This window comes from Lineus longissimus, chromosome 10 (genome assembly GCF_910592395.1).
Source record: "Lineus longissimus chromosome 10, tnLinLong1.2, whole genome shotgun sequence".
NCBI lineage: Eukaryota > Metazoa > Nemertea > Pilidiophora > Heteronemertea > Lineidae > Lineus > Lineus longissimus.
Window position 1 is genome coordinate 17,236,056 of NC_088317.1, and position 12,063 is coordinate 17,248,118.

At 44.5% G+C, this 12,063-nt stretch overlaps 1 protein-coding gene across 1 annotated transcript; it reads left to right on the forward strand.

Moving 5' to 3' along the window:
* The first annotated feature begins 5,873 nt into the window (after positions 1–5,873).
* LOC135494729 (uncharacterized) lies at positions 5,874–11,672 on the forward strand. Its single transcript, XM_064782982.1, has 5 exons — positions 5,874–6,426; positions 6,799–7,019; positions 7,296–7,474; positions 8,969–9,304; positions 9,621–11,672. Exons 1-5 carry the CDS (start codon positions 6,410–6,412, stop codon positions 9,888–9,890), a joined length of 1,023 nt encoding a protein of 340 aa, XP_064639052.1. The 5' UTR covers positions 5,874–6,409; the 3' UTR covers positions 9,891–11,672.
* Positions 11,673–12,063: the final 391 nt, after the last annotated feature.

Genomic DNA, 12,063 nt, shown 5'->3' on the forward strand with positions numbered 1-12,063 from the left:
CTCTAGTTGACCTTGAACAGTCTACGGGATGATACAAAAAACGGCAGAAGTCCCATGGTTTGAATTGCTGTGCAACAAAAGCAGATCCGGGCCCGATCCCGGCAGATCTAGGCCCGGTTGCAAAAATCATGTTATACACATGCGGTTTACCGGTATTGTCTCCATTATACAGCGCCTAAAGTGGGATCCCGGCGACTATCGAAGGTGCTTGAAAAATTTCAATGAGGGAGTTTTCGCAAAGCCCCCGAAACGTCCACGTGTACGCGTATCCCACTGTTCGACTTCTATCAGGAGGTCAAACAATGAGATAGGCGGTCGCGTTGGCGTTTTAGGGGATTTGCGAAAACTCCCTAGTAAATCGACGGTCACTGCCGGGGCACCCAAGGGTCCTAAAGGAACTGACAATAAAGTGTGTAAAAAGCGGCAAAACCGCAGCGGTGAACTGTGTGGAATCAGATCTTAATGAATGTCGGTCAGATTGAACCTCCCTTGTATAGTTCCTCTCTAAGGACTCGATGAGAGTTATAGAAGTGACCGCCATTTAAAAGTTCGGCTCCTGATGAAGACTGCACTTACTCTCGAGTATCATCGACATTGTTTATATCGCTGCATTGGAGAGTGGCTTATAATATTACACGACCAAATTTGTCACAATGTGCAAGACTGGCAAACGCAGCCAACAGAGAAACAAAGACACTCTAATGAGAAATATTTATTCATTTATCGATCGTGCATATGATGGGGCAACATCTGCTGGAGCACATGCGTTGGCACTGGTTTAGAGGGGAGCACGGGCTGCATCACAGTGGATAACGCCTTAGGTACGTCTAACCTTTCTCGTGCTAAATTAGTTTCATCGTTTTTTCCCAGTGTAGCATTCTTAAATGTCCCTCCTGGAGAAGGTGCCATTTCCTTAATTGTATGGTGACGGGTGAGTGTTTGATTCTATCGAGACCACTGACTTTTGATAGCCCAGAGATTTAGAATTCTTTCTTCCCGGGACGCTCTGTCGAAGGACATTACGCCTACCCTATATCGGGAGTCAGATGTGCATTTGTCCGATGTGATGGTCCTGGGGATAAGAGCGCTAGGCCAGTTGGGTGCACAACCTTGTTGTTGGGTTTCGGTCTTCATCTGTAAGCAATCGTGGTACTTGGGTTCCATTCATTCAGCAGGCTTCATGGCTTGCAGTTTTGCCGGCCGCTTGCAATTCGTCACACCCGTCCGCGCCGAAGCTTGTTGGTTGTTCCCTGAGGCTGTAATGCATTATATTACATGTACCTTTTGCGAGAATGTCCGTCGTAGTAGAGCGAGGGAAGGCAGTCGAGAGGGGGGAGGGGGCGTGCTTTCCTTCCCTCATTATTGATAACAACATTGGGTTTCCCGCTGACACTGTGCATGTGGTAGGGGAAACATGTTCAGGATAGAGTGTCCCTGGACAATTTTATGAATCTATTATCCGCTCGGAAGCGTTGCGTCTTATAGAACCATACATTCAGTTACCATACCACAGGGAATGACACTTTTCCCACTGGAGACATTTAAAACTGCTACACACCTGCTGCTAAAAGCACGTCTCGCACCATTATAATGCACATATTTTGTGTCCCGTATGTGTCAAACCCACATTTATTGTTTGCCTGTCACATTAAACACATTCTATTGTTGGCTCTGTTGTTCCATGATATGGCATTGGTTACACTTGTAGCATCTGTTTATACTAGCTTTTTACTCACGGCGAGAACTGGCTTTTTATTAATTTTTTCATCGGATACGGTTTATCATGATGTCGCATTACAAAAAGTTAGCCCACAACTACAGCTGTCTGGGATCCTGCCCGCACTCTCGCTGAAACTCGAGGCCAAAGGGACCAGGCTCAATTGCATGGCCCTGCAACCTGTTTACTAGACTCCTGGGGCAGTCCTTTTCGTCATCCTGGTCGTCGACGAGATTGGGCCAGTCCACTGCGTCGGGAGTGTATATTTTACGCACGAATCGATCGATTTGGCGATATCTATTTGCGTGAGATTATGGTTCTATAGAAACAAGATTGCTGTGTCAATTCCATCCAAGTTTAATGGATCGATTATATCAGAGGTGATTCGGAGTTCAGGAGCAAGCAATAAGCCGACTCGACAGACTGGGTGATGTTTTAAGGTCATTTTTCATTGAAGTTTTGCATCGAACAATAGGCGTCACATTCTTTCCTTGGGACATTGATAGCTGTTACACTTCAGAGATATTTATTGAAGCAATTACACATTTGACCCTTTAAATTCTAAAGTTGTCTCTCTGAATCCGGACACAGTTATACGTTCGATCCTTAAAGTCGGTGTGTCTGGGGACACGTATAGGGAGCAATCGTACCTGAGGTCCTTTATGCTCAACTTTGTTTCTAAAATATAAATTTCTTATCAAGAATAAAAACAAATCGATGATGGGTTCAGCCAGGGAAGTTATCACTGAGGTGGGTAAACAGGGTGGGTAAACACGGTGTTTCCGGGAAACATGCCGACTTGTGACCATGGACAACGGGACAATTGTGAATGGAATGTTGACACCATCAACAAACAGCTGTTGTCGTCTTCGAAAGTCAGACCTTCGACCGGGCAGATTGCTTCAGATCACATGCGTGTTACCATAGTGCGCGGTTACTCGCGTGTGATGTTTCTCCTGACCAGCACTGTATTTCCCTGTCTTTTCTGCCAACATCATGACCTGCAAGTTATTACGTAAGCTCACGTTCGCTATTATGTAACAATGCATCAATGAAGCGAATAATCATGATAATGAGACTCGCTCTGATGTCTGTCAAAATGTTACTTTTTTTCTCGTCCGCTCGCAGTTTACCTACACTCCGGACGCAGTGGACCGGCCCCGTCCTGTCGCCCGGTATCAGGAGGTCCAATTAGGATCACGCAATATATAGACTGCCCCGGGAGTCTAAGTTCACTGTGTTTGAAAGTTTCTCAGTCATGACTTTAACGGAAGTGCGTGGCCTTTGACGCATATCACTCCGGTACTTCATTAGGCCACTGGGTCAGATTTCTCTTAAATTAGTGAAGAAGTGACAATCCACTGTTTTGTTAATTGTCAGTTAACTGTTATTAAAAATCCGGCCGTCATGAAGAATTTCCCCCTAAACCAGGCCGCGGGATGAGTTGTACAATTAACATTGTCACGGGGTTGTCAGATGACTGAAACAAATGAAAACAGATAGAAGTTAAATTGGCATTTATATTAGACTCACACGGGAGAGGACAACACAGGTTCGTAGATTTTTGATCTAATGGGAACTATAGTCAGGAGCTAGGGGGTCAAATTTGTTGTCTTCGGTTCAGAGAACTGCGTTTGATCCAGCGATATACATTCCTTAGAACGAGAGACCCCTTTTGGTAACTCCGTGTAACGTAACAAGGCCTGGCTCCTATCTATGGTCTCCTTTTAAATTTCCTATGGTTCATTTGACGTCATCTTCGGTTGTAATCGGCAGTACTCGTGAAAGTCCGGAAAGCCGCGACCTGACGACACTCGTTACCGCGGCAGCTACGGAGAGTGGCTCGTGGTTCACCACCATTTTTTTCATCCGACCACCTGTTGGACGGAACAGAGCCGTTTTTACAGTACCAATGTCAACATGAGCTGAATGACAGATAATGTAACTAATACAATTAATGGACTTGATTAGCCGGGTCATATTAATGAGATGATTCAATCAGGAAATAAATTATGATCACCAGTGGGATTCGGGGCTGATTCAGTGCATTGTTCATAGGACAATGTCAACTTGGTTTATTTTGCCTTCGAGGCGGCCTCTTTATCCGATATTTCTAGTTTTAATGGTCTTTGTTAAGGAGACCGTAGTTATCAGGCAAGATATATGTTGCCATTGAAATCGATTCTTAATGTGAACGTCGCTTGAATGTTAGCTCACAAGTTACGATAACGCTTTCATCATTTTCAACAGTTTTGCAGCTAGTGTTTTCCTTCTATTACCAGGGTGACATCGAAGACTCCGGAAGCTGGTAAATCGTGAAAGTCTGGTCTCATTACCACCGAGGAAACCAACCAATCAGAATGACCATTCCGAAGAATCTCAGGCGAGGGGTAAGATGAAATAATTTATGCATGGGTTTGGTGAAACTGACTCAACATCGCTTACTGGTATTGCCCGCAAGAAATTTGCGTGCAAATATTGATGCACCGTCCTACTTCAATCTAAACATTTTGCGCTAAATCAGTTAAATTTCTGATAGCGGTTTCTGACGCGCAATTCTTGGGAGCGAGCTTCGTTGCTGGTCTGCGCAGTACTTGGAAGTGGGCTTCGTTGCTGGTCTGGCGCGAATTGACATTTGCGAAGTGAAGTTACTTCTGACCGACATTGAAATCGGAGGCTTGGCTTGTCAGCTCGTGGAGTAGTGTTTCCCTCTGCATTGGATGAGCTCGTGGAGTATGTTTCCCTCTCCTTTTGATGGGTGCCCGAGATGGGCGCGGTCTTCCCATGTTCTTAGGACGTAAGTGGTGGGGGTTCCCCTGATCTGGGCCCCTCGCCTCTTCCCTTTTTTGCGCCTCTTCCCTTTTTTGCGGTTCGGCGGAACTTGGTGAGGTCAGAATCTTTCAATCTTTCCCTCAATGCACCTTTGAGGACACGGTCGACAGCTAGAAGCAGACTAGAATTTCCAAATTTTGCATCCGGTTACACACGCGTATTGACAAGTTACCGTATACGGTCACAGGACTTTTGTTTATAACCCATCTGTCTGACCATTGGCCCATCATACCATGTGCCCGTAGCTCCATATCGATTTCATAGGCCTTGCAAATGCGGCCCGATATGATAGGCATATAGAATCTGAGAGCCTTTATATAGACACTGGTTGATTTACTGCCTATTTCACTCGGAAAAGACAACCGTTTATGTGCATTTTGCCTTTGTGATATACAGCTGTTGCACCTTTTAGGGTGGAATGATTCATATCGATGAAGTAGCGGCTGGACATTTCATTTACTGCTGATTCAGAACAGCAGCTTGAAAACTCTTGTCGCATGCTTATAGTTATCATAGCAAGGATATGAACGCCATATTAGAGCCAGGGCTTGGGTGTGGCCGTCTTTGTGGGAAATTAAGACACTTAGGATATTCTATGATTTGGTAGGAGTAAGGGTGAGTCCCGGGGCGACGGATTCGCGCGGGAGTTGGTCAGTGATGTTGGGGCAGACGTCGATGATGTTGTAAACTGTTAGATGAGTGGCTAAGCTTTTCACCATTTACATGTACATGGATTCTGGGTAATGTTTCTCCGTGACACTATGATGAAATGTCCTGAGGCTGGCTGTAGTACTTAAGTGCGTTGTTCAAGGATGTATGTATACTTCTGGGTGTGATGGCGATTCGTTTTCGTCTTCGTCGCCGAGGAATCCAAGAAAAGTTTATTTCCAACCGATTGAAGTTCTAGCAATTGGGCGGACATATGACTAAGAGGTGATTTTAATCACAGGGATATGGTGAACATTTTGATATCAAGTAATCTGTTCCTGGCATTTTCAGACAAAACATGTCTCACACGTTCACAAGATATCGGCTGGGAGACGGCAGAAACATGCCCGATACCCCTCCGCAGGCGTGGCCGCCTGGCCTTCTCTTCAGGAGGTGGGAGGGCTCAAAGGCTTTGCCTGGGTCACCGCTTGGAGCCATGACACGCCCGCCAGAACACACTAATTACGCCTTGATGGTAAGTGGAGTCGACCCCTTCACTAGATATCCCGTATAGCCTCTGTGAGACCTTGTTCCAATCTTCTCCTTCCCCGCCTCTTCAGATTTGGACGTTTTCACGACCGACATTCCCCGTCGTCATCGCCTAGGTTTTACGGAAGGGTTGTTGCTACTGTTAGGCCTCATGCATCGGCCTGTTCACACCCATCCTCGAATACCAGAGTCAGTCGCTAGCTCCTCCCCTTGCACAAGCATCAGTGTCGAGTGTTGTTCTGAAGTTCAGGATGACCTACACCAAACAGGATGACAGCTTTAGACAAAGCAATGTCCGACAGTGTTTTTGATTTAGTCCCCATACAAAAAAGTTAAACAGGGCCAGATGTACCCTAATGATGTAATAAGTTACATGAGGGAACCAACAGATGTGTACTTCGATGTACATGATGTGTCTTAATACACTTCCATGGGCTTTATGTTCACGGTGAAGAACGTCCAAGTTCAGTATGGCTGGCTGTTTCAGTAGCTTTAGGAAAACGATTCAAAAGGCCAAGACGTTCCCCTCATGTTTTACGCCGACTAAAGGTCGGAGGACATATCTCCCGTCAAAGGCACCGCCTTGTTCTGCTGAGGACTCCCCAGATAGTGACGCTGGTGAGGACAACCACGTCGTTGAGGTCCACGTTGAGACACGTCGTGATGAGTCTGGCGATGAGGTTAGTTTTCTGTGTTTCTGAACTATCCGTTAATTATGTTCATGATAGCTAATGAAATGGAATCACACAGGGCATTATTAGTTATCAGGAGGCTTGCTCTATCTGGTGATTTCTGGTATGCCTCGAGAATAAACTATCACCTATGCGTTCATAAAAAGGGCACGCATAGGCCTATTCCTTTTTTAAATTGGCCTGTATTGTGCGGTTCGGTGGTCACGTTGTGTTTTGGTTATGGGGTCATGGCGTAATAATAATACATGTATAATATTCTGTAAGGGTAAGCAATGTCTTTGAGTTCCTTTCCCTATGTACAAGCTTGGTATAGGCCTACTTGTTAGCAATTGACCATGTTGGCTCCGTTCTTGGTCAAAGCAGAGGAGACCTTCCGATGACAAGACGGATACCGATACTGCCGTCTGCTGTCAGGAAAGCATCCCGAAAGGGTTTGGAAAGCCAGTGCCTGCTGGCTGAAGCAATGGAGGTGGAACCGGAGACGCTGATAGAGGTGTACGAGGACAGGGAAAGGGGATGCCTCTATGGAAGCTTCGAGGAACCACCGGAGGACTTTGGTTCTAACATCTCCAAGGGCCAGGGTAAAGTGGTGATCATCTTTTACACATTTTGAGAAAATTGCAAATTATCCATTATGACATTATCAATGACGTAGTTTGAAGGCACTTACTGGAAAAAAGCGAGACTCCCTATCCACTGGGATCGATGCAAATGCTGCGGGTGGTGGAAGAATGGTCGTTCGTTTTTTGGGCCACCCTGTATAGCGTTAATAATATCAAGTCTACCAGTGTTAGAGGTCATAAACATTTTAAAAAACATTTGGATTTTTCTCTCAAAATTTGATGAAAACTTTGTAGAAAATGGTCGCCACCTTCCCTCCACCATCGAGGAAGTAGATGGGCTCCAAGACGACTTTGTCTCCATCAATGCCGACGCCGGAGATGTCATACAGTTTCACGACTCGCACTTCGGTGGGCCTGCGGTCCAGGCTGCAGGTGTTCGGGTAGAGGAGGTAGAGGTGGACGTCCACATTGATGTAAGTCCCAATCCGAAATATGGTTAGAAAGGAAGACGCCACGTGCTCCGTTGATAGGTTCGGGATAGACGCGTATGCAGTCCATTTCGTCGTCCTCGTCGTCTTTCCTTCATTGTGACAGGACGGTCCACTGCGTCCGGAGTGTAGGTTCGACCAAGCCGAATCTCCAGCCGGTTCAGCATATCAGTTGTAAACCTGTGACCACAGTTTCAGTAGTTCAGCTGTAAATCTGTGACCGCAGCTTCAGCAGTTCAGCTGTAAATCTGTGACTGCAGCTTCAACAGTTCAGCTGTGAATTGGCCGTAATCAAACCTTCCGCGTCGCCATTTATAAAATATCCCGTCTGTTCAAATTATGTCTCGTAATAGTTATTGTTTCTGCATTGATATCAGGTTACTTTGTTGCATCAGGGGTGAGTTATGTAATGTATCAACACAGATACGCTTGAATAAATATAACCTCGGTTTACCATATTTGTCGGTGCATGCATGTTATGACAGATAGTCAGGATAGGGTCAATAGTGCTGGTCGGCAGTTAGATTCGGATTTAGTAGTCTCTTCTGTATAGTTCGGATAAGAAGTATAGAACTATAAAGGATGGCAAGTATTCACGCTTTTTAACTGTTTTATTATTTTATACCCCTTTCTTTTATTTGGCTCTTTATACAATGAACTAAAGTGATAAAAACCGGAAAGTTTAGCTCCTTACATTTAGGTTTATTCGTGTGCTCATCCTTAAAGACGGTGAACTGCAACCGAAATCTTCCCACAGCCGCAATCTGTCCTTCATCACGTTGTTTCTTTCTGGCCACCTGGTCTTGTGAGGGGGAGGGGCACGTCGCTGCAGGCTATGGAGCTTTCTTGCTGTTGGGAAGGGTTCAAATCCAACCCCCCGGATTATGCGGAGTGACCCATAGCTCACGTATAGCCTGTCGCCCCCCCCCCTCATCCCCCTCCCCCCCTTCAGATGGTTCGGGGTCTGGTTGATGCTGAAAGTCATGGTGTGGAAATTTCTTTTGTTAGGTCTCGATAGTTGAGTGTTTTTCGGGCAGCATGAAATTCTCTCAGTTCCAGGTGTCCTGCAGGCGACCTCAGGCAAATGACCTGCCTTAGCCCTCACAGTATTTTCAACGACTTTGGTAATTGGGCTGATATTGTCCTGATGTGACCCGAGATATCACTTGTGTTAGCGCATAGTCTTCGCTAATCGCACTTTCAATAGAGTTCATACATGTGCTTCAAACTAATCCGAAAGACCAAAGAGTGTTTTTGTCACGGCGCTGATAATCGCTGGTCGCAGCGACAAAGATCGCCTATTTGCTACAGCTTATGACTACTGCTGGAAAAAAAAGGTTCACCATTGGACGTAGATCGAAATTTGGCTGTCATCTAGTTGATATCATCATGTATACGTGTATATCCAGATTAATCACTGCTATGCAAACAACTTTGAATTTCAATTATTCGACCTAAATTTCCAAATTTTCGTTTCAGGCGCCACGTGAAGCAACGAAAGCATCGAAAAACTATGCCAACAGATCCCTGCTGCACTTGGATTCGTTGCAGACGGCTATCGCACTGCACGAAGAGACGGAGATGGCAATACACGGACAGTACCTGAAGACCATCGGGGACGAGATTAACTCTTCAAAATCGAAGGCGACATTAGCCACATTGGCCCGCCATTTTCGGTTGCAGAGGTTAAATGATGTGTTGATAGAGATTGTGGAGATGGAGTGTGGATTGGAAAGGTGGCACAAAATGGTCAAGTCGGAACTGCCACAGAACTTTGAAAGCTGTGTTCAAAATTCGACGAAAAAGTTGGAAGAGGTAAAAAGTCTAAAATTCTCAAATTTGGTGGTGCTACCAGAACCTTCACCGTCTCTGATTGGGTAATTAATGTCTTATTTTTCCCCAGTGTCCTCATAGAGAAACAAATCCGGGAGATCTCGCATTAATTCGGCAACAATCTGAGCTATCACGTTCCAGTTCGTGCAACCTTTGTATGATTCGCAACATAACTGATGACGACGACAACAACAAGCACAAGAGAGTGGAGACACCTATTGTTAACTTCTCGAACATTAATCTGGTCCACCTGGCAAATGCCTTCTGACCCGCTTTATCACCGTCCTCTTGTTTACAGGTGTCAAAGGTTCTACACAATAAATGGGTTTCCAACAAGGCCATCATCGATGCTCACTACTGCCTGAAAGACGGGAAATATCTCGAAACGAAAATAGCTCAATTCCATGACTCGATGGAAGAGACACTGAGGGTGTTGTTCGACCTTGTGGGAAATATGTCTGAATGCAGCGAGGAGTACACACACGTTCCCGAAATACCTTTCAGTAAATTTTCTATACATAAGAAAATTACTGAGCTGCCTGGAAAATACGTTGTAGTCCAATGTTAAGGCATTTTTACCTGAAGTCGCTTCCAGATAGAGTATTTGGGTTTCGTTATCGCTAAGTTTTAGCTCACAAAGAGAACTATGAGTCTGATGCCGCCAAGGACTGTCAGCATGCTGATACTCAGAGAGGGCATGGTGGGGGAGGGGACGTGATGAGGACGTGACGGAGGGAGGGGGTGCGACAGACAAAGCATTATTCAAAGGAATAGCGTACTAATATATTGATTAAGGATATACATGTACATGTGTGTTTGAAGATGGTGACGCATAATTCCTTGTCCAATAAAAAATGTGAGACATCACCGCATTCCACTGTAATGTTCCTCAACCGCTGCGTAAAGATAAATAGTGAAAGCAGTGACAGGTAGCTGAATAATCCCGTTGGGTCTTGTGAAGAAATATCAATCGATGGCAACTGGTTATGACTGATACATGTAGTGCAATACCCTTGTTGTTTAGTTGAAAATGTACAGGAACGTTCATTGATGCTTGAGGCGCGACATCTTGACCGACCGCTAGGAGGCGTTGCTTGTGCGTAGTGTATTACTAGTAGTGTCTTAGCCGGTGCACAGGTGTCGACACTGTGCTATAGACCCCATCTTAAAGCGAACTGGAACCGCCGAGCCAGTTCGTATGACCTCGTTTTCATTTCCCGCGTATCGGGTGATCAGAACGAGGCATGAATGAAACATGGCGCCCAGCTGTCAATCATTGAGTGACGTCACTACTATGGAATTTACTACGAAAACTCATGAATGAAAGATCGCATGACTCACGTGATTCTCACATGATTCTCAATGATAACAAATTGAACTGCGCATGCTCGGGCACTGGGGGCGGAGCTACAAATCTGAACTCGAATAGGAAGTTGGAAGTTTGACTTTCTCGGGCGGTGAAAGTCGAAAAGTTGAATAAATCGCTCGGCGGTTCCAGTTCCCTTTAACACTAGATGCGCTGATTTCGTTCTGAAATTTTTTTATTTCGGCACTGGGGTGAGTTTGCCATAGACCGTGATGATGCCAATGAATATCATTCTGAGGAAATCCGGGGTAAATGTTCGCTTCTCCGGCTCTAATTTCCTCCGGATGATCTGGCATGGGCGTGATGCGTTTTTGGTTGGACACATTTCTTTGGATTTAGGCTGGGGTTTTTCTGGATTTTGGCGGGTTTTTCGTGACAAGGGAATCATCATCGGCCGACGAGGCATATCAAATGGTTCAATAATGAAGCAATCAAATGCTTTAAAACTGAATTCATATTGTATTCTAACCGTCATTCAATATCATATTTTGGAAAAACATATCGTCGAACCATCTTGCAATAGTAAAATAAAACGTTTTTCGAACGAATATATATTGATTCATTGGCAAAATAACAATGTATGTATATACACGACAATGGCTACTTTTTCGCCAGACTTTTTCTCTCGGGACAATATTCCTTTATACACCGAAAACTAGGCACTGAATTTTGATTTTCAAAAGCCGTTTGCTTTTATGCATTATTAACTCACAAGCTATTATAATCAAATTATCATTTCAAAGTGCATATCGGTTTATACATGCATTAGGTGTAGACAGCGCTTTTGGGCAAGGGTACTAGTCAATTTTCTAGAAGTGCTTCATGTACAATAGTAGATATTTACAAATCATTGTAACATATATGGTAAACCGGGTGTACCTACTCATAACATTTTTGTTTGTTTTTTTGTATTTACTGAGAACGATCATGATCATTGAAATGATTTGTACAAGAAACACAGTAACAATAAATTTACATGTACGACGTGTATTTCATCAAATTTTTTAATTTTCTGTTTGCTTGGAATATCAGTGTCCACTTCAAGACCATCTTCTCTATCCAGATATTGGGACGTTCATCGAATTGACAATGATTCTTTTGGGAGGAGGTTTCGCAATTCTCAAGTTTGGTTTACGACTGCGTTAGTTAGAGACTTCAAATTTCTATCATCAAATTCGAAAATTTCACATTTCTATAAACAGAAATAGAACGATTTGTATGGTAATAATGTATTCGAAACACAGCAACACCCGTTCAAAGAAACGATCCAACACCTCCTGCGTTACAGAATACGTAAGCCTGCGAAACCTCGCTATTATCTCTGTTCGGTGGGAAGCCCGGCCTGCTCACTTCTCGTGTTAGGCCGCGATTATAT